Source organism: Eucalyptus grandis, chromosome 1 (assembly GCF_016545825.1).
Source record: "Eucalyptus grandis isolate ANBG69807.140 chromosome 1, ASM1654582v1, whole genome shotgun sequence".
In the NCBI taxonomy this organism is placed as follows: domain Eukaryota; kingdom Viridiplantae; phylum Streptophyta; class Magnoliopsida; order Myrtales; family Myrtaceae; genus Eucalyptus; species Eucalyptus grandis.
The window spans coordinates 3,095,744-3,119,365 of record NC_052612.1 but is presented as its reverse complement, the minus strand read 5'-3'; the positions used below and the strand labels follow the sequence as shown (position 1 = coordinate 3,119,365).

The 23,622-nt window shown below is 37.5% G+C and overlaps 3 protein-coding genes across 3 annotated transcripts; all 3 read right to left on the bottom strand.

Annotated features, from left to right (window-relative positions):
- Positions 1-3,610: 3,610 nt before the first annotated feature.
- On the bottom strand, positions 3,611-6,170 carry LOC104428019 (caltractin-like). Its single transcript, XM_010041029.3, has 2 exons — positions 5,821-6,170; positions 3,611-4,051 (listed from the first exon to the last, which is right to left on the bottom strand). The coding sequence occupies exons 1-2, from the start codon at positions 6,130-6,132 to the stop codon at positions 3,929-3,931; spliced, it is 435 nt and encodes a 144-aa protein (XP_010039331.3). The 5' UTR covers positions 6,133-6,170; the 3' UTR covers positions 3,611-3,928.
- A 5,391-nt stretch (positions 6,171-11,561) lies between these two features.
- Positions 11,562-15,889, bottom strand: LOC104428018. The gene is made up of 7 exons (XM_010041028.3): positions 15,711-15,889; positions 14,510-14,579; positions 14,262-14,421; positions 13,628-13,709; positions 13,152-13,368; positions 12,580-12,644; positions 11,562-12,054 (listed from the first exon to the last, which is right to left on the bottom strand). The coding sequence occupies exons 1-7, from the start codon at positions 15,807-15,809 to the stop codon at positions 11,800-11,802; spliced, it is 948 nt and encodes a 315-aa protein (XP_010039330.2). The 5' UTR covers positions 15,810-15,889; the 3' UTR covers positions 11,562-11,799.
- A 1,007-nt stretch (positions 15,890-16,896) lies between these two features.
- On the bottom strand, positions 16,897-19,967 carry LOC104428052 (60S ribosomal protein L5). The gene is made up of 9 exons (XM_018865986.2): positions 19,833-19,967; positions 19,227-19,296; positions 19,032-19,123; positions 18,668-18,794; positions 18,417-18,496; positions 18,221-18,337; positions 17,963-18,097; positions 17,691-17,860; positions 16,897-17,323 (listed from the first exon to the last, which is right to left on the bottom strand). Exons 1-9 carry the CDS (start codon positions 19,833-19,835, stop codon positions 17,206-17,208), a joined length of 912 nt encoding a protein of 303 aa, XP_018721531.2. The 5' UTR covers positions 19,836-19,967; the 3' UTR covers positions 16,897-17,205.
- Between the last annotated feature and the right edge of the window lie 3,655 nt (positions 19,968-23,622).

The following is a 23,622-nucleotide window of genomic DNA, read 5'->3' as shown; positions in this document are numbered from 1 at the left end:
CTCGTACTTTGTCTTCGAATATTCCTCTCGGGCCGTCTCGCCTGATCGTCTCCCGATGAAGAAGAACTCGGTCGAGAAGGATGGAGTTTAGGTTTGTTTTTGGATTGCACTTAAAATTGCCATCCATCCTGAGGAAAGATCGTTGCCTGCGATAGATATAAGTTTGAGGGCTAATTTTGTATTGGTGCCAGAGTTTCAGGAGAGTTATAAATGACTTCTCGAAAGTTGTCGTCGTTGATTTATGATATATTCTGTTGTCACTTCGTTATAACTTAATCACTTGTGTAAATTGTTCTAGTTACATATAGTGAAAGCTCAATTTGCATTTATGAATCTAATTTATAGTAAGAGAGAGATGGGTCATTGGGTCGATGGCTCCAATCATGTCAATCGGACACCAGACGAAAGAAGATAGAGTTGATGGTTTGGAATTGGTCTCTAGGTAAATCAGAGTTATATACTCCAATCAATCCCCTTCCAAATACTTTCTAATTGATGAACCTTTTTATAAGTACTGTCTCCTAATAAATGATATCATGAAAGAAGAGGAAAAGTATCAAAAAAAAATTTTAATCAATGCATTGATACTAAATCAATCTTAAACATTTCAACTAAATCAATTCAATAATAAATCTTTTTACATTAATGTAATTGAGTCCATCTAGTTAATTTAGACGGGAACTGCTGACGTGAACGCTAAACATCTTACGTGACACTAATGTAGACAGCTTTTTTAATAAATTTTAACTAATTTTTTTCCAAATTTTTATTATTAATTTTTAAAATTTCTTTTTTTTTTTTTTCATTTCTTTTCATTCTTTTTCATTGGCCTGTGGCTGTGGCTGGTACTCAACATGGCCAGCAAATGGCTATAGGCGAGAGTTGCCCTCACCGAATCTAGCGAGTATCGGCCACAAGCCAAGGGAAGAGAAGAGAAAACGAAAGGAAAAAATGGAAAACAAAGAAAAAAGGGAAAAAAAGTTTAAAATGTTAATAAAAAATGAAAAAAATCTAAAAATTAATACATGGTCGGTATTCATATCAATAAATTTCAAATTAAATTGATCGAATAAACTGAATTGATATTAATATAAAAATATTAAGAACTAAATTAACACAATTAAAAATTTTATAACTAAATTAGTATCAATAATATAACAAGTTGACTTTTTTTGGTACTTAACCCCATGAAGAACTAAGAATGAAGGCAAACATATATGATGGACAAGAATTATATTTGGACTCTAAACACGCTACCCGAGATATATCAACAACTTCTACAAACCTTAATCCAAATTCAGAGGCATGCATTCCACACGCAATAAAGGCCGATTGGACTCCGACTGCATTCGCGCCCTTGGATGTCGCGACGGAGAGAATCATCCTTGGGGATACAGCTTACGACATCATTATCACGCTCCTCAATTGGCAAAAAAGCCAAGAGAAGACACAGAAGAGTTATGCCAAATGAACACCGCAATGCCAAATGGAGCTCTACAACCCAGTACAAAAGCTACATAACTCAGCTAGATTCTTCTCCCACTTGGGAGTGCAGCTGGGAAACACGGTTGCTGATCAGGATCAAGTCACAATCTCATTCACATCACAAAAATAACTTTTTTGAATCCTGTCTGCTGCAATTAGGAGTCAGCTTCAAGGTTCGTGCTTTTTGCCTTTTAAAGTGAATACCGGAAGCTAGTGACAATAACGTCACAGTATAATCTCACCTTACCAGGCTTTCCCATCCCTTTTACTTCACCTCCAAGCTTCCCATATGATGCCATCGTACTTGACAAAATGAATATGACTTACCCCACCTAAAAAGCTTAAATCAAGTGGAAGTCCTACATGTGGAAACCAATCGAAAAAACAAAAGATCATCTCAGACTGAATAAGGTTACAGGCCATTCCATCCTTCAGTAAATTGCTTAAAATCGCTGCACCTAGGAGCCTCGAGGAATGATGGTTGAAGTTTTCATATTCCTAAATCCAGTGTCATAAAGAGTTAAGTTGTAGACACTCAGATACAAGTGCATGAACCTAAACTCTGATGGGTGCTACTGAAGTTCTGGGGGCGAAAGATTCAACGCACCAAAAATGTTTTTTTCATGTATTTGGAAGTAAGTGACCAAACCAGGGAGGTTCATGCACCATATCTAAAAGCTTCAAAAAACAATTTCTAGGGTAGACCCCAGAAAGTAAATCCACATGCGTCGAGGAGTTTCATATGCTGCAAAAGAATTTCACTATCATCTTACCGGGCATCACGCACAAGGCTCTAGCCTCAACTGTTATGAAACCAGTTTTTGCGACCACCATAGATGTTCTTGTGGCTCCACATCGGTCCAATATCTTCTCAAGTTTCTTTAATTTCGTAGGTCGTACTTTAAGCGATTTAGAGGGAATATCGAGGGATTTAATTTTTTTGGTGTAGATGGAGTCAGTGTGAGTGTGAATTTAGCATCAACCTTGAAGTCGTGTGTACTCTTTTGAATTTCTAATCGAAATAATACTAAATAGAATGAGACATGAGATCCACGGATTTTGTTATATTTCATCAACTACTTGGTGAATCCCAATAATAAAATTGGGTACTTGCATATCTTATCTTGTCCATTATTTGTTACGGTTAATACCCTGAAAAATTCCCAACCAATACAAATGTGACAAATTTACCTCGAACTAATTTTTTGATTACTAAAAATCCAAAACTAGTATTTTTGCAACAAAATTACCCTAAACTAGTACATTTATGATAAATTTAATCTCTATTAGTTTCTGTTAAATTTTACTATCAAATTACTAAGTTTGATGACACATGATAGTTAACCAAGTATATCATTTTGGGATTTTACTCTTCGTATGCCACGCTTGTATATTTTTTGGTTTTTTGTAGCATTAATCCAAATTTTTCACAAATGTACCATTTTGGGTTTTTTGCGGTCAAACAAATTAGTTTGTGATAAATTTGTTACAAGTGTATTAGTTTTGAATTTTGTGTGGTCATTTGCAGTACATTTGTCACACGTGTACCAATTTGAAGTTTTCTAGGGTGTTAATCTTATTTGTTATCTCCTATCCACGGATTTGGTATTATTTGGCGAGGGATGGATTGAGCGCTAGTGATGGTCGCTGCCTCCACTGGTTTACTTTCATTAATATTTGTCCCATGCAGCTGATAGATCATAAGTGATGCTATTTCTATTGATAAGAGAGATACGGTTGAAGGAAAGAATGGGTGTGATCATGGAGATAGAGAAATCTTCACGGGTGGAAAGGGATTTCATTGCCCATGCTGATGGACCATCAATAGAAATGTAGGACAACTATCTTAACCCAGAAATATACATAGATAGTTCACACTATAGTGATCCGACGTCCAATCATTTTCTTAAATCACAACATTCATGTATTTTTTTTCTTTAGCATTGATCGAATTTCTTGAATCACATGAATATCCAACCATGCACTCCATACAAAATACATTCATTATTATTGATTTGGACAATTGCTCGAGTTTTCAAATTGTAGCTGCATCATGTAAAAATGCCTACATAAATGACCTTTTTGTTGATAATATCCACCACATAATAAATTATACATAGTCGTGTGCCGAGTCACTAAATACCCCCGCATTTATTCCAATTGTTCAACATAGCATTGCCATTATAACACCATTTACAAGGACTAAGCGAAGATGATACGAAGACTGTCAAACCATCAACATGTGTTGCCTATATAGACAAAGCATTTTAATGTATCGGTTACATAGCCGATTTGGGACAACTGACTAATCACATTATTTATGTAACATGCATACTGACAAACATTTTAAGTACAGAATTCGAAACATTCCTTTTTCATTCAACTAATCACGCTACTCTTCACTACCTTGCAACGTGACCGTCGGCAAAAATACCTCCTCCGGCTACATAATGGAACATCCAGCTGCTGCAGCTGCTTGAGCTACAATGCAGAGATTCACCCCAAGATCGACACCCTCGATGAAATCTTCGAGAATTTCCTTAAGATCAGGTTCACCACCTTTGTGCTGAAATTTCAATAACGTGACTTAGACATTGCAATTATCCGTGAATAGAATCAGAATCGTGGCAAATGATAATGTTTAGAATCTGTGTAACCCAATTATATCGTATCTATTATTCACTTGGCCAACGAGATGTCCGTGGAACTCAAACCTCTTGTAATGATTGTTGTAATTTGATCATTCGAAGGTAAATATGCTCATAAGTAATGTGGTTTTGGAGGGAAAGAGAGAGAGATATCTTACTTGGTGAGAAGCATCTTTTCTTACCTACATAAATAAAGAGTTTCTAACTATGATTTAGGAATAATACTAGCTATACACTGTACGTAGAACGAGAGATTGTCATCTTTTCTTGTAAGTGATAAATCAGTATGTTGCAACAACGTAGACGCCCCGGTTACGTAAAGAAAGATGAGCATTTGGTAGTATACGAAAGGATAGTTTGTGGGAAGAAGAGAGCTGTGAAAGACCAAGCATATTCATATCTGTAGAAAGAGTAACATAAAACCCTAGCCATGCTTTCGTTCTCGCCTTTGGTTCGCCGCCCCGACAAAGATGGCCGTCCCATCCAGCTACCCACCCGGCCATCAGACAGGACACGCACCACTACGACTCACAAGTCATCGCCGGAGCCCATCCATATAGTATTATTCCCCTAGCCCGAGAGAGTGAATTCACATACCGAGGGTAGAGGTGTTAAATGAGTGAGTCGGATCGGATTTAGGTCAGGTCATTAATGGTCCGACCCAATTGACCCATTAACCCATTTATGCATAATATAAATTTTCCGACTCATACCCAACCCAACCCATACTCGACCCATACCCGACTCATTTAACTAAACTTAAAAGCTTATTTCTTATATATATATATGTTTTAAAAAATTGGTATTACTAAAATATTTTTATATTTTATAATTTTAAAAATCGAATTTTAATTATTTTTTATTTTTAAAATTAAATTTTTAATTTTCTTTATTTTTTAAAATATAATTTTCTTTTTTCTTTTTTTGTTCTTCTTCTTCTTTGGCCGGCCGTACGCCATGACGATGGCCGCAGCCACCACAGGTGAGAGTCGAGCTCACCGGCGTCGAGCGAGCTTGAGCTCACCCCTTGCCGGACGTTGGCGAGGCCTCTGCCTCGCCCGGATCTAGTGAGCTCGAGGCTTGCCGATGTCGGGCGAGCTCGAGCTCGCCCCTCACCGGATCTAGCAAGGCTCAAGCTAGACAAATCGGCGAGGCTCGAGGCTAACTTGGCGTCGCCGGAACCGGAGGAAGAAGAAAGAAAAAATAAATAAATAAAATAAATAAATAATTATAATTTCAGTTTTTATAAATAAAAATATTTTTGTAAAGTTAAATAGAGAATATAGAGTTTCTCTCTATAAGTGGGTTCATTTTTAATGGGTTAATAAATGAGTCTTAAATCGGTATGCTCTTAGACCCATTTAAGACCCATACTTCTCAGCCTCTTTATTTTTAAAACCTATTATCGGTGTTTTGGGAAATAAGACTTAAACCATTAACGACCTATTAAATTATAAATGGGTTTATAAATGGGTCGATGATCCATTTAACACCTCTAGCCGAGGGTCACTAAATCAGGTGGATTCGCACCGTGTCTTAAACGGGTCGTGCCACGTTTCATGGCTAGGGGGTGGACTCAAAGTAGATACACGCAGTCCACCTATTAACTTTTGCCCTGTTTTAGCAATGACAAGATTCGATATTTGTCAAGTGAAAAAAGTGCGCTTATTATGAATTAGGGTTCTACCTTATGAGTGTCGACATTAGAAGATGTTGCTACGAAGCGACCTCTGTACTTGTCGTGGTCCAACATGAATTTGAGGGTGATGATTTCCTCCAAGCCGAGAGTGCCGTCGTCGTCCTTTTGGAGCTCCGCAAAGAGCACGTCGAGGTGGTCGCTGTAGAGCCCGTTCTGTTGAAGGAACGCCACAAACTCCCGGATGCTTATGCTCCCGTTCCCGTCGGTGTCCATTGCTATGAAAAAGTCCAGTACCCGTTGCTTTTGCTCCTTCGTCCTCTGCTTGTAATCGTTCATGGCTTCTCTCCGAATCTCGTCCATGTCGTGTTTGTGTGTGTGTGCGCGTGTGTGTTGTTGTGTGTGGACAAGTTATACTCGACACCCCATTTATAGGAAATGGAAGGTTAGTCAGGTCTATATGGTGGTAGGCTATTTAGCTGATCCTAGAGAGGAACCAAACAGTGCCCCACCGACTTGTTTTTTCTTTTCTGTGGCAAAGGATATTCCAACTTGAGCAACTTGTCGAGTGCTTGATGTGATGTCTTCAATGATTAGATCATTATTCATGTTAGCACGCAAGCAAGAAGTTGACTATTAGCTTCATCTCTCTCCAAACCACGAGGACTTTTTCCAAAGTAGAATCACGCCCACACGTCAGTGTATAATTTCAACAATATCTACAATCAGAACCGCAGAGCAGCGACGAATATGTCCTATAGAAGTACAGGGTATATTTCTTCTCTGTCTAGCTATCGAGGAGCACAACGTTGGATATTTGACATTTACTAATTAATAGTGGGAAAAAAAAAAAAAAAAAAAGATGATATGTACGCACGCGAGCAAGAAGATGACTATGAGCTTCATCTCTCTCGAAACCATGAGGACTTTTTCCAAAGCTGAATCATGCGCGTACGTCAGTGTATAACCTCAGCAATACCTACCATCAGAACCCCAAATCAGCGACGAATATGTCCTTCCGAGGTACAAGGTATCTTTCTTCTCTATCTGGCTATCGAGGAGCACAACGTTGGATATTTGACATTTACTAATTAATAACGAAAAAAATTCTATATGTAGGAGTTCATATCTTGCAGAGTGCTTGGTTTTCAGACGGTTTGTTGGTATCAACTTGAACAATTTGCAGAGTGCTTGGTTTTCAAACTGTGAGCTGGTATTAACTTGAATAATTTGCAGAGACCTTGGTTTGCAAACTGTGTTCTGATGTAATCTATCTCCATTGATTAGATGAAACCTTCCTTCTTCACGATATGCAGGATGGAGAGTCATCACCTCCCCCCCCAAAAAAAAAAAAAAAATCTACATTTTATTTTATTTGCTTTTCTTGCATGAATAACTTAAAAACACAAGTGCATACATCCAACCATACAAAAGTTCATAAAACATTCTGCAAGTCTCATGAACGATTAATTCAGATCTTTAATCAATACAAGTGTCCTCACCTAGAGCAGTTTTACGCAATTTGTTCAGTTTGAGTAGTAACCTCTGGCACCAACAATGGTGTTAATCTGATGAGTTAATGCTTGCTTTATTTAAGATCATTCTTCCCATAAATTAGAGTTTCCCTTATAGTCAAGATCACGTGTTTTGTGATTTCCATGAACCTAGTCAAGCTTTCCAACACATAAGCAAAAATTAGTTGACAAGGCACTAAAGCTTCACATTGAGCCACATTCGAAAACTTAGGATATCTTATTAAATATATATATATATATATATATATATATATATATATATATATATGATACTTGATAGTAGGATGAGGAAAGGTTTGGACCCTTGTAGTGCACAGAGTCTTTCTATCGTAGCCTTTGACATCGATAGACCAATTAAATGGGTGAATTGAATTGGGTTTGGGCCAAGTTATAAATAATCCGACCCAAATTAACTTATTTAAGCTATTTATGACTCATTTATCATAATACAAATTTTTCGACCCATACCCGACCAAATCCATATCTAATCGAATCCATACCAATCCATACTCAACCCAACCCATTTAACTAACTCTAGGAAAGTTTGTTTCTTATGATTTTTTCTTAAAAGGCATTGCTAATACACTTTCATACAATACAAATCTAGTGGATAATTTTTACATTTTTTTTGAAAAACTTGAGGCTTCATTTTATTTTAAATGTTTTCCACAAATTCATTTTCTAGGAAAATAACAATATATTATAATGTTTGCCTAAAATCTGAAAATAAATTAGAGAATATTTTATGGCATTTGGTACGGAAAATCTGATTTGATTTTCCTTCGTGCACTCATTTTTTTAATATAAAATTTTATTTTTTATTTTTTTTCTATTCGTTTTTTTCTTTTTATTATTTTATCGACAACCGGCCATAAGCCATCTCAAGCCTTGCTAGTGCCAAACCTCAATAAGGACTTGGCCTTGCTCGATCGGCAAGCTTGTCCCTTGCCTGGCCATCGCCATGGCTTGCCACTAGCCGAGGAAGATGGAAGAAGGTTGAAGAAAGAAAAAATAAGGAAAGAAAAAAAGAAAAAGAAAGAATTAATTATAATTTCAATTTTTTTAAATATTTTTATAAGGCTGAAGAGAAAGAGAGTGTGTGTGAGCTTAGTGGATTGGAAATGCGTTCTAAAGAACTCAATCCATTTAGATATATTTATTTTAGTCTTTAAATTTAAAATCGATTTAAGATAAGCACTTCAAAATTGAAATGACCCATCTATGTTTAAATGGGTCATATATGGGATTTAACATTCATTTTGAAAGGTCTAGACAAAGATGATTGAGTGCACAACTTGATGGTACACCAGTGTTTGTACTTCATGGAAATTCAAGCATTTTTAAGCTTATTGAATTGCATTCGCCCTCCATGTATGCCATTCATTTCTCTAAGAAATGGAGGTCAATTGACTATATTATGCGATTACTTTTGCACTGGGAAAAACATCCACATAAACAATAACATACTTCATGGTAATTATCCAAATCATCCCGTTAGTTTGTACATCATTTATTGGAATTAACTTCGGGAATTGGTGCTGTAATTAAGCTTTGGAAGGTTTTCACCTGCACTTAAATTACTTTAAGTGAGAACTACCCATAAGCTGCATTTGGCGGTTAGGATAAAATTCGGGATGGGATATAATTTATCATATCTTACGTTTGGTACTCCTTTAAGACGGGATAAAGTCGGATATAAGAGGAATATAAACGAATAAAATTATCCCATGGGGAGGTGGGATAAAACCTGGATAGGATTTCTAATATCCATAATAAGAAAGTTATTTTCTCGAATAACAAACTAATTAAATTAATAAAATTGAAATTATATTTCAATATAAATAATATTTACATTCTAATTTAAGAAATTAAAAATAAAAAATGGACATTTATTTTTAATTAATCATATTTTAATTTATATATTCAACGTAATTCTATCTTATAATAACATTCAATCTATAAATTAAATATTTATATTCATTATATATTTTAGGTATTTTTATATTTTAGGTATGTTAGTACAATTTATTATTTGATAAAATTTTATTAAAGGATGATGAAAGGAAAAAAAAAGAAAATAATAAAGAAAGTAATATAAAAAAGGGGAAAAATAAAATAAAAATAAATTAATGAGTAGTGTTATGAGATATTTTCACCATCTCTATTTATGAACATTTAGGTTCATTTATAATGGCATGCCGTTTATATAAAAAAAAAAATATATATATATATATATATATACATGATATGATGTGAACATATCCGACTTTAATACTGTGTTCACCAAATAATTGACAGGATATAAAAAAAGATCCAAAAATTTCATATCATATCCTATTCAATCCTATCACAATTAAAAATCCAGACGACCAAACATAAATGCATATAGGTTAAAGACTCGGACTTAACCAATATGTGAGACTTCAAGGGTGTTTCACGAGCTTGTAAATAGCCAAATTTATATATCCTAGATTGTTAAAAGAAAAAAGCATTACACATTTATTTTTTAGGATGCACAAGCAATGGGCGTGCTCATCCGCTAGTTTCTTAGGGCGCGCATAATAAAGTTTATACTTCTCATTTCTCTGTTTCTTTGTTCCAACAATTAACAGTGGATTAAAATCGTTTGGTAGAACGCAATTTGATTATTCTATTTTTGGAACAGTTGCTATTCTAGAAATAGATTTGAAAAAGAATCAAAAGCTAAAATTTTTAACTTCTCAATTTCTAGCCAAAAATCAATTTATGTTCCAGAAATTTTGTCATGCTCATCCTTAGACTCTATTTGATAATATTCCTATTTCTCCAAATTTCTATTATTTTTTTTCTCGAAAACAAAAAAAAGAACAAAAATCTATTTGATAACATCAACTAATTTTTTTATTCCCTAAAATAAAAAGTAGTCGGAAATATATTTTGAATAGAAACAAAAAATAAAAAAATCTGTTTGATAACAATTCTATTTCGATGAACAATTGCTTTTCAGAAATAAACATTTTTCTATTTGTATTCCCCGAATAATTTCTATTTCTATTCCCTAAAATAATTTCTAAATAAAAGAATGCGTTTGGAAATCACACAAAATTTCTATTCTCGGAATACAAAAAGAACAAGAATGCGTTTAATACAATTCACAATTTTTTTTTTGTAACATTGTATTTCTTTTAATTTTTTTAAGAAGTTTTTTCCTTTTATTTTTTTCTTCATCGGCTGCCACCGCCGTCCATTGCTAGCCACCGATCGATGGATGACGCCAGCCACCGCACGACGGCGGCAACAAGCGGCGGCAAGCGGCAAGGAAGAAGAAGAAAATGAAAAATTACTTATTTCTAAAATTTGCAAGAAGGTACCTTTTTCTGCGTAGTGTTTCTATTGCAAACATATTCCTTAGCCACTTTTCTATTCCGAGGAATTGAATAATTAATTGACGTTATCAAATGAATTTCTATTTTTTTCTATTATGAAGAGCAAAAGAACAACAAAACAAAGAAACGAAAACGTTGACAAATGAAGCCTTATTGTTCCTGCGAATAAAATCTAGAAATGAGTCATTTTCTTTCATTTCATTTTTTTCTTTTTTTCTTCTTCCTCACCGCTCGCCATCCACGGCCTCCACTGCCAGTCACCGACCGCTTGCCACCGCTAGAGGAGGAGCAAAAAGAAGAAGAGGGAAAAAGAAAATTCTAAAAAATTATTAAAAGAAATTATACTTTACAAAAAAATTTGTAGGTCATACCAAACACATTCTTATTCTTTTCTATTACAAGAATAGAAATTTGGTGTAATTACTAAATGCATTCTTTTACTCACAAATTATTTCAGGAAATAAAAATAGAAGAAAACTATTTCCGAAAAGAAATTGTTTCTCAAAATAAAAATGTTACCAAATAGACTCTCATTAAACTAGCAAAAGATATTTCACAGCTTGTTGTCTGTACGACGTGCGAGATGCAATGGCAATGAAGTCCCTAGTTGCCCCCAAGCATATCTTCTTACAGTCTATGCTTCATTAAAATCACCATGTGGCTTGCTTGAGTGTCGGGGCGAGGAAAGTCTTACCTTTTGAGCTCTTCGAGAAGTTCTGTCTTGGGTGGGAAATGGGGCAAACAGTGACAGCCCTTGCATCCGCAGGATGTTGCATCATGTAGCTGCTACTGCTATTACTGACATTGTTCAAAGAGTCCAGCACAATAATTTCGAATAACCGTTCTATCAGGAATAGTCTCGGAATGAAATCACCATCATGTGAACCGAACAGGTAGTAAGAACCAAAGTCTGTCATTTGACACAAGAATCATGTCGGTCGGACATTGGACGGCAAACAGATACAGTCCATTGCTCAAGCATGAGTAGTCTCCAAGTAAATCAGAGTCAAAACTCCTCTCATTCCCTTACATATGCTTTCTAATAGTTGTGCCCCCAAAAAGTGAATAATTTCCTGTAAGTATTTTCTACTCAAAAAATAATACCACGAAAATCATCACTGGAATCTACCCTACCAGGTAAATGAAGGCAACACGTATGATGGACAAGAACTATACTTGGACGCTAAAGCTGAGACACGAGATAGATCCGCAACTTCTGCGAAACTGTTGAGTCCAAGTTCAGAGGTGTGTATTCCACACGTGATGAAGGCAGATTGGATTCCAACTGCATTCGCACCCTTAATGTCATGGTGCAGAGAATCTCCTACTGCTATAGAATCAGAAGCATCTGCATCGGCCATCTTCATTGCTGCTTCATAGATGATCTGGTTCAACAGGAATGCAACATTCTACAACGTTAGTGATCATAATAAAGTAGACGTAGGAGATGACGAAAAACTTATCCTAGAGATTTGACACAGAGAACATCATTGAGTGTGACCCTGACCAGGGTTAGTTCCTAAAATCTAACAGTTCCTTGAAGATACAGTTTATGACACATTATTACGTTGCTTAATTGGCAAAACCAAGGGAAGACACGGAAGAATTATGCAAAATGAACACCACTATGCCAAATGGATATATAAAACACAATAAAAGCTATATCCTTACAGGTTTTTCCCCACTCAGGAGCACAGTTCTGAAACACAGCAGCTGAATGGTATCAAGTCGTAATCTCATTAATGTCACATGTACCTCATATCTTTGAACATGCATACATGCACCCAAACTTCAACTTTTTTGAAGCACTAAATCAGAACTTAGGAGTCTGCTTTAAAGGATCATATATTATTTGTCCTTTAAAGTGAATGAAGGATGCTGGCAAAAACAACACCAAAAGATAACCTCACCTTACCAGGCTTCCCCATCCATTTGACATCACCTCCAAGCTTCTCATATTTGGATGCCAACGTACCTGACAAAATGGATATCAGTTACCCTACCTAAATGCTACTATAAACTGAAAGTTCTGAATTTAGAAGAAGTGAATCCATAACCAATGGAAAACAATAAAAGATCGTCTCACACTGAATAAGGTACAGACCATTACATCCTTCAGTAAATTGCTTAAATTGCCGACAGCAAACTATAGCTACATGTGAGCTATTATAATTTGAAAAAATCAGTAACATAGAGCAGTCAATTCCCGAGTTAAGTATCAAATAAAGCTAATAAGTCTTTCTAACACTCAGATATAAGTGCATACACCACAACCTCTGATTTATGGGTTCCAGTGATTTGGGTGAAAGATTCACTGTTCTAAAAATGCTTGTTCATGTATTTGAAAGTAAGTGACCGAACCACGTAAATTTATGCCCCATATTCAAGCTTAAAAAGACAACTTTTAGGTTAAAACCAAGAAAATAAATCAACATACGTCAAGACTTTCATATGCTGGAAAAGAATTTCATTATCATCTTACCAGGCATTACGCGCAAGGCTCTAGCCTCAACTGTCACAAAATCAGGATTGGCTACCACCATAGGAATTCTTTTAGCTGCACATTGCTCCAATATTTTGTCAAGATCCTCTAATTTCATGGGTCGTACTGAACCTGAAGCCTGACCCAAAGCTTCAGTGCCGTGAGCCAAAATAAACTCTGCTTCTGCAACGTTCTCCACAACTTTCAAGCCTAAGCCCTAAAACAAGAAATCAGGTTTAAACTTACCATATGTTTATAGAAGTGTCCAATATCCAGTGATGCAATCATAGTATGGGCTTTCTAGAATTATGGTCATATAAACAAATTCTCCGGGCCTCAAATCTTATTCAAGTATAGAATTTTCTCATTTTTTACTTATTGAGAATAAAACATATAAGAAGAAGAGCTGCACTCATGAAATTTTTTTCTATTGCTTGGGGTGGGCAAAGGATGCTGAAGCAACCATGTTTCTAAACCTCTAGAGATATGGCACCCCGGTCACTCCAGGTCATATGAATGCATGATGTCCCAAGGGCGGCAAACCAAGCATCTTCTCTCCTGTTTCAAGAAAGAATTTCCTATGAGTTTGAGAACAGGAGTAAGCTTCCAAGGAAAAGTAATACACGATATCATGGACAGTTAGGACATTGATGTTCGTATTCATACCCAGAGACAGAGACAGAGAGAGAGAGGGAGAGAGAGTGTGTGACGGTGATCCCAAGTAACTCCTCTTAGTCTATTTGTCATAAAACTAATTCAATTTACAAAGATTTTCCAGAACTTCATCAAATATGACTAGAAGAAACAAATCATAGTCATTCATGGATGACTAGTTATTTATGTGAAAGAAAAGTCATATAAATGATACAAATTTTTCTCAGATGTCGATTTTATCTCAATGAATTGAAAAAAGAGAACAGAAGTTATTAAAACATCTAGAAGTTAAAATCAACAGAGAAAACTGCAGGCTAAAGTAAATCAACTTTGTGCCATCCAAACAGTAGTTATGACAAAGTATAGTATTAATGTGCTCAAGACATATGCTAATATTCCACTTGCCATACAATGGAGTCCACCACAAATATAAAGTAATAGAAGAGGATAACAGACCTCTTCAAGTACTGATATGTGAGTTCTCCACTGGTGATGGTTCCCACAAAGAGAGAAGGATCAAATCCAAGGTGCTTCATCTTTTCCATGGTTGTCGATGCACGCCTAGAGGAATTACTTATGATCACCATCTTTGCACCACTACTTGCTAGTTTTTCTACTGTCAGCCAAGTAAAAGTTTTTAACAACTGCTGCTATCAGCTGACTAATGGCATATCACTTTACCAAATAAGAGGATGGAAACATACATGTTGAAATTGCTCCAGGATAAGGCTGTTTGCCATCATGAAGGACGCCAAATTGATCCAAGAACCAGGCCTAAGGAGATTATTGTAAAAGCCAATGAGACTTTCATAATATGCAAGTGTAGTGACCCAAATCAATTGTGAGGACCTCAATATTCAGTAAGCAAGAGCCGAGTGGTCAAGTGAAATGCAAGAGAAAAGCATGCAACAGATAACTCATGAATGGTTTGGTTGACTTCAACTTGTAAACCTTTTCAAAAGTAATTCCACTGATGAATCTTAATTCATCAATACTTAATTATTTGGATGAGATTTGCCGCTTAACTTGTAAAAGTTTTGCTTGCATCTAAGATGTACTGGCATACAACAAAGACTCTAACGACCATCCCAGGCACATAAATAAGGTGCTTGAAACTTGAGAGGCTTAGAAACCATCATCCCCCAAGCTAAGATCTAGTCATAAATTCAGACTCACACAAGGGGACAATCGCTGCGACGTAAATTTCTCATCATTCAATTTCACAGAAACATCAAAAGTCGAAGCAATGCTCATGTGGCCTAAGCCCCACCCTTTAAAAGCATGAGAGGATCATCTGAGTCGGGAAATTATTTCCAAGATTGTTAGCAGCCAAGAAAAAGCTGACGAATGTTGCTGCCGACATGGCAATTGCAGTGGACCAGGTCAGACCTAACGCATGAGCACTAAGCTAGAAAGGAACCGAAGATCGCATGCTGATGGGAATATCAATTAACGAGCTGGGTATGAGCTCATGATGGCGGCCATCTAGTTTTCCAACATCCAAAGGAGCAAGAACAGGTTGAGAGAGGACAACACACCCTTCAGATTACATAGCAACAACATTTCCCCTCCCTCCCTACCTCTCTCCCTTCAAAATCCAATCTTTGCTCTTCTCCATCAACAGCCCATCACAATTCTTGACAAGCACATGCTGGCGAGTCAAATTCGCCACAGATGATCACACACATACGATGAATGCTCCTACAGTCCTGACCCAAAAGCAAATTGGACAGGTCTCGGCCAAATTTTTTGTTCCCCAATCATCTCATGTAAAGTGCAAGAAAAGATGCAATGCTCGACGATTTTTTCTCGGAAAAGAAGAAGACCCACGACGTAATCAGTCCGAAAGAAAGGAACTTGCAGATGCTGTACGGAGCATCATCGGATTCGGTGTTCTGGGTATACCTTGAAGCGACGCGATTCGGCGAGATGCCGAATCCCGCTCAAGCTCTGCAACGGTTGAACGTCGCTCGACGACGGAAGCATCGAGCATCTCCCCAACATCTCTCCCTTCTTCTTCTTCTTCTCCTCCGAGGAAGACGAAATGATGAGTAACCAACGTTCAGCTTCCTGACCGGTAACGAAGACTGGACCGGACCGGACGGCGGTCGCTATTCGAATTCGATCTCCTAAACATTGATTTAATCGAGTCTTTTTTTTTTTTTTTTTGCTTAGAAATGTAATCAAGTTTAATAATTAGAATATACGGTGATAAATAAAATAAATTAAAAGTATTTTGCTACGCCTCTTTCTTTTGGGCTCCGTTTATTTTTTTAGGAGAGACGTGATTTGGGTAACATTTTTTTTAAAATGATAACCTGTATCATTTGAAAAAATTAATCAAAGGAGAATTTTTTTTTAATTGTAGACAATAATTTATATTTAAATATTTTTATTAATAATCAAAACTCTGCTATTATTTTTTGCAAAATGACTTTTGAATGATCAATTTTTTCCGTAGCAACGGAGCCTGATGTTGAATAACTTTTTTTCTCCTTTCATCAATATATGCGCAACATGTGTCAATATATTGATAGTGATTCAAGTGCAAATCATTTCTTACCTAATAATAGATATGATATATAATCCTTAAAGAAAATAAGAAGCAGATTTGTAAAGCCTAAATAAGAGATTAACTGGTATTGCACCCACCTAGATGTGAGGTTCAAAGCATGACAAAAATCTGCTAGTGAGCTTAGAGATAAAATAGAACAGATTACAAAAAAGTTAAGGGTTGATTCAACTTTCAAGCATCGCCTGCCGATCCAAAATCATTAATATTGGTTTCCATGCCTTAACCCCGTTACACATCGAACCGGCGCAACTCACGAAGTTTTTAGCGCTGTTTAAATTATAACAAACATGGAGTTTCCACCTCAAAGAAGATCCAATGACACGTTGACAATGCCCAAACGACCTCTCACTGACATTCATCTATTTTTGGAAGTAGTCGTCACGTTATATTCTTAATTGCACATCCAACATCGCAGGACGGCAACGCCAATTCATTTTGTATAACATTAAATTGAGTTACAAACAGGCGCATTTGATTAACGTTCGAACTGTCATTCATAGTAACGAGAGCCAAAACGATGCTAAAGCACTACCTCGTCCAGATTTATGTAATAGTAAAAGCACAGCGTGTACTCAGAGAAAATTGCCCTGGCACAACAACGAAATGTGCTATTGTCCATTTAACATCAGAGTCGAAACAAGAAATAACTCCATACCCAAGCTAACTTCTCCAATAAGAGACGGTATATGCTTCGGAAAACATTCCAACCTGCAAATGGTAACGGCAAAACTAAAAGGAGAACAGGGAGCAAAATCCTAAAAGGCCTGATTAACTAGGGGGGCAAAAATAGATCTCTCAAAGCTTCAGGTCCATTATGGAACCCATTCACTCGTCGTCTTCGTCCTCGTCCTCGTCGTCCGCTCCACCAGCTGAATTGAGGGCATTAAGTCGTTCGACCAGCTTCGCCTTCCTCTCCTCGTACGTCAACTTCCTCAAATTGAATCTGGCAAGAAAAGATGACTCGTCTGTCAGTACATAGCACACTTCTAGATCAAGACACAACTGAACAAGCAGATGCCAACAATTTCAAACGCCTCTCCCACGGAAACCAAAACAAACCATCAAGGCAATTCAGTTATATTAACACGATAAACGAAACCCAGCAAGAAATTATTTCTAAATACAGTGAGAATAAGTATTCTTGTAAGGCAAAAGTCGTTAATTTAGTGAAAAAGATTACTAATTATAAAAACCTCGAGATTTTAAAGTCCAGGAAACCTTAGGCACGAGAAAAGAATTGAAAAGCACAACACCCACAGCATTATGTAAAACACCAGTGTCATTTTTCGTCAGCATATATATACCCCCACCTCTTATGTTCCTTAGGTGGCTCCTTCTCAGATTTCTTCAAGATAGGATCAGCACGGATAGCAGCGTGAACCTTCTTGTACAACCCTTCAAGGTCATCTGCCTCAAGTCCTCTCTTGATGTACTCACTGAAGTGAGACTGATACTTCTCAGGTTCATCTTCTGCCAATGTCTAAATAAATATGCAAACATACCAGAGAAATTCAGCTCGCAACCACAACAAGGAGGATAATTATGGGATAAAACATCAGAATCACACAAAAGCACAAGTTACCCTCATGTAAGCAGCAACATGCCCACCATAGATGTACTTGCGATGAACATCTACATCGAGCTGCTTGCTGTCCTTTGAGAAACCAGCAAATCTCTTGTCACTGTGTGGAATATCCAAACCACCATCCAATGCTCCCTGAGAAGAAGAAGATGTGTGTGAATATTTCCAGACAAACAATCTGGTGCATATATAATGACAGTTCTCTGTCAGCATATCACGTTCACATGAAGATACAGGCATGGAAAACACTTATCATACCTTGAGCGCACCAAAAACACGGTTTCCAGTGGTCGTTCTCAAAAGACCAACATCAAGAAGAGCTCGGAATGGCCTCCTGGTCTCAGCAGGCTCAACAGAGAAATCCTCTCCAGTTGCCTGAGAACAACAAAATGCAACTTCCGTAAGTCAAAATGGTTCATCAAGAAAAATGGACAATCATGAGTAATAAATGTACCTCAACATTGCCCTCATATTCTTGGTCCATCTCAAGCTTTTTCAAAACCCGACGAGCCAAGAGAAGTCCAGTGCAATATGCTAATCCATTGAAAAGATGGGTAGATTTAGCCAAAAAGGTCAGAATATGTACATACTGATAAAAGAGCTTAACAAGCTTATGTGCCAGTAGGGAATGAGTATATGTGTCAGACAAAGGGGGAAAGAGAGAGAGAGAGAGAGAGAGCAGAACTAACACACACAAGGACATACCAGCTGCATAGTTCGTCAGACCGACTTCAAGCCCATAATGAGGCAGCTCATGGGAATAAGCTGCTGCAAGTACAAGATCTCCAGCAATGCTAGCAGATATTATTTGCGCAACAATAAACTTATTGGACTACAAAAAGGTTAAGGTTCCAAATCCGCTACGTATGAGACAGGTAAAAAACACGACATTCAATTCCTTTAACTGAAAACTTTTAATGGTTTTTTTCAGTTCACCAAAAACTTTCTACATCAAAGGCACGCCCCAGTTAGAAAATGCATGTCTTTCAGGTTTTTGTTTGACTTTACAGCCACTATATTTCCTACAATAAACACACCAATGAACAGCGCCAACCACATTATAGGATACAAAGCGCACCACAATGCGATACTTGGGAGTGTTGTACTTGTTCTTGTCCTGATTAATCAGGCGAATTCTAGCCCGATAGTCAGTCTTCCCATCTGCAAAGATACATGGAAACCATTTCAAAAAAAAAAAAAAAAAAACAGCCAGATAATGCTAACCCCATGCAACTCCCACAGCTGAGGACATAATCCTATATACCTCTCCTTCTCTTGTACTTGACCTGGTACCTCTTAGAGTAAGCCCTGCTCTTCAGAGCCTTGACAAATGCCTGATACACAGTGCAAGGGCATGTATAATCAGATACGGAAAGAACACGAAACAGAACATTACGAATATCGCTCGAAAAAACCAATCTTTAAACAAGCTACGCTCGTCAAACGTCCCCTGATCAGATGCACTAAGGGAAGACGCGAATCCCACAAACCCACGCCAAATCGAACGAATCGCGAATCAATCGAAAGCCGCCGCCGCAACGAAAACAAGAACATCCATCCATTCAACGCCAAGCTAAGAAGAGACGGCGACGAGCAACTACCCAAAGGAAACGCCTTCACAAAATTCATTCTTTCAAAGAGTGAATGAACGAGAAACACTCATCTACACCCGGGCACTACTCGGATCCTTCGCTCTCGCTCGAAAGAGGCTACTCTCAAACTCAAACCGACCAAATTCGGTCACGCGCGACACGATTTCCTCGACTTCCTCGGAGGAACAGAAACGACTACAGTCCTAGAAGACTTCCTCGGAGCAGAGCAGAGCGAATGTGAAGCAGTTTCCGAAAGTCGAAGGGTTTCTCGAACTCACCATTGCCGCGGCAGGCTCGGAGCTCTGGAGGAGAAGCGGAAGCGGAAGAGACGGCCGAGCGATGGCGAAGATGGGGGAGCCTTATAAAGAACCCTAGAAGACGTCCCACGCGATGGACGGCTGGGATTATTCCACAGGGTAGGGATGTTGTGGGATGAAATTCGAGATACATGACAAGGTCATTTTTGTAACTTTGCTGGGTCGAATTATTTTTCATAAAAGTTATTGCAAATTTCCCAAATGTGAAGATCACACAAATAATCCATAACCTTTGGTCAATAGGTAAAGTCATCCTTGAACTTTTGGTAATTGTTTGATTTAATTCGTAGACTATATGAAAATATCATTTTTATTAATTCAAGTAAATAGACTTTGCTAATTTGACTTATAATTAGGTAAGTTGGGAGAGTAGACAAAAAATAATATTACATATAGATTATACACGTAAGATATTCAACTAAAACAGTCCACATGATCAAAAAATTGGATAATAATTTTTCTAAATTTAACAAATTAAAAGGGAATATTATAATTTTAATAACTAGGAATCGAGAACTTGACCGACACTTTTAGGAACTAGCTGTAGGGGGACTCAACCTTAAAAGTGGTCTTATGAGGTAAGAGGAGCAGCAACAGTTATCAAGGAGATTAGAAGGCTTCTCTCAAGCGATGTGGGATTGTCTTGCATAGCAGTGAATAGGGATCAACATGCACCCAGACCACCTTAACATGGCTCTGATGCCAATATGGGGGGATTAAGCCTCAAATGATGTCTTGTGAAGTGAGGGGAGCTACAATGGTTATCAAACAGGTCAGAAGACTTCTCCCTAGTGATATGGGACTGCCTTACATAACAGTGGATAGGGATCGAGGGTTGATCTGGTTAAGGTGGTTCCCGATTCAAGTAATCTCTTTTGCACAACCCTATTAAATCCCAATATCATCATCACATGCAGCGCTCTTGTAAACGGATTTGAACTTTGTTGCGGTGGAGGAGCTAATTAACAAGATGTTATCTTGCGGTATCTCTGCAAATCATCATACCTCGAACGCTTTACCGAATCACTTGTGTAAAACGCGACAAATTGACAAGGCCATGATATTGCTTCGAAAGGTGAAGGATTCCATATCCGTCTCTAGTGTGGTGACTTATGCTATCCTAATAAATGGTATGTGTAACACTAGAAAGCTTGACGATGCTAAGGGGTTATTTAATTGTCCGCATGCTTGAGGCTTGCAGCCTAACGTGCGCTTGTATATTGCTGCCATGCATGGAGGAAGCACTAGGGGTGAACATTATTCCAAAATAAAACTTGGAACCTAAGAATCGCATCGGTAAGAAACTGTCTAGTTTCAAGTCTCAACGTATGCAGGGTAAGTTTTTTTTTTGGTAAAGTATGCAGGGTAAGTTTTAGGTCTAAAAAATTGGAGAATTTATTTCAATTGATATATTCTAGGTTCTAAGTTGGTGGAACTTGGAACAAGTTTTTGTGTTTTTCTTGGTCTATATTTTCGAGTAATCCCGCAGTATTCTATGGGGTTCAATAATGAATGTATAATAAAAAATCACTAGTGTGAACTTCCATTTTACAATTGAAACTTTTATTTTATTAATATTTCATATATTTTGTATGTCTTAATATAAGTTATGGTCAAATGAATTGTAGCACAAGTTGTAGTCATTAAATGCGATAATTCATTGCAATAATTCAATTAATGATATAGGTAGAACTTAGGTAGATCCTAGAACTGAGATAGAGTAGATTCCAAGTTTTAGATATGTATGGAATGTTTCGTGTTCCAAAAATAAAAATAAAAAACATGTTCCAATGGCTAGGTTCCAAAGTTCTGTGTGCAACTTATATGGAACCTAGAACCGCTCATCTTTAGGAAGCATATCATTTGCTAGAGGAGATGGAAGGAAATAGATGCTTTCTAGATGGTGTCACTTATAACACAATAATCCAAGGGCATCTAAGGGTGCGTTTGTTTGTGTTTATTCAAAAAGTGTTAGGGGAATAGAAATAGAAAAAATTATTTATGTTCCGCGGAAAATTTTTTGACCGAAAAGACGCGTTTAGTAAACTTGTTCCGAGAATAAAAAATGAATAGAAACATGTTTGGTAAATTTATATAACTTTTTTGTTTCTTTTAATTTTTTAATATTTTTTAATATTTTTCTTTTTTTCCTTTCTTTTTTTTTTCCTTCTTTTGGCCAATCGCCGGCCTCACTAGCCGACGGGGCCAATAGTCTCCCCAGCCACGGCAAGGCTCGCCGTGGTTGGGCGAGGCTCGGCCTAGCCGATCCGGTGAGCTCAAGCTCGCCCGGCCAAGGCGAGGCCGAGCCTCGCCAAGGGCCGATGACGCTCGGGCGAGGTCGCCAACCTTTGATGGCTAGTCGCCGGCCATGGCCGAGGTCGGCGACCGGCCAAAGAAAAAAGAAGAAGAAAAGAAAGGAAAGAGAAAAAATGTTTTTCAAAAGTGTTTCGGAAAAAAATAACTTTTTTTTTTTTCTCATTTCCATTTCAATTTTGTTCCGAGAACAAAAAAAGAAAATCTGTTCATGAACAGATAAAAAGAACACAAACATGCACGTCCTAAGAAATTAAAAAAAAAAAATACTAGAGCAGTGCAGCTTGCGAGTGAAATCGTCGAAAGGGTTTTTTGTGCAAATGTAGGGACGACTGAGTGGTAGGTTAAGTATCTCGTGACGAATGGAGCTCCTACTTCCTCTTCTAGCTGAACTCTCCATTATCTCTGTGAGCTGTCCACTTTTTCCAGCCGAAATGCGACGAGAGTAGACTAGATCAACGGGGAGTTTTCTTTTGTTCAAAAAAAAAAAAAAAAAAAAAACGGGAGTTTTCTTCCACACATCATCTCATTGAGTCCCCTGTCCCATCGATGAAGTTGTCTCAACTCTGTACTAAAGGTCAACAATTCAGACATTATGCTCCAATATCATGGACCTGAAGAAAACAAAAAATGATTTTTGTTTTTTTTTTTTTTGGTGGGGTGGGGGAGGGCTTTCAAAAGATAATGTCATAAATCCTAATTAGCCTGTTGCATATGTGCTTGGAAAGAGATATTAGTTTTCTTTCATACTCTTCTGCTAAAACAATCGGATCCCTTCAATGTCCTGTAGTTACTTCAAAGAAGATGCATACGCGGAAGTGGATGATACTTGATCATGGTGATGGGCACTTAGAATTAAAAGCGGGGAATAGCTGTGGCGAGTCGGGCGCTCGGATTATCATCGCAGTTAGATTACATATTTGGGTTTTTTGCTCTGCTTCTTTCAGGGTAAATAATTGCTTTTAAAGGATGGATTGCCGATTAAAGGAATAGCAGCAAATTTATGAACACTAGTTGCAGCATCTGTCCTTTGCACTGCGCAAGGGATTTTCAGAAAAGCCTCTGCTGATGGGTGAACATGAATGTCGTCGACATACATCCCCGATGCTGAACCAAAGCGACGCCAATCAACTTCATCCCAGTTAGGCCATATGATGTAACTTTCCACTGTGTTATCTGTTGCTCTCAATGGAGGTACATTCCTCGCCATTTTTCTGTTTGACGCCGACTCAGGAACACATTTTTTCATTTGTTGTGTTTCATCATGACAGCAGGATTTGCCCGAATAGTCTGCCTTTCGCGTGTGAATGTCGTGGACAATATGACCCATTGAGCTTGGAAAAAGGACTCCGTCAAACAAAAGGATCAAATCGAAGTTCTGCATAAATAAGAAGAGTCAACTCCTCGGCTGTCTCTGGTCCATTTCCATGCTACAAAA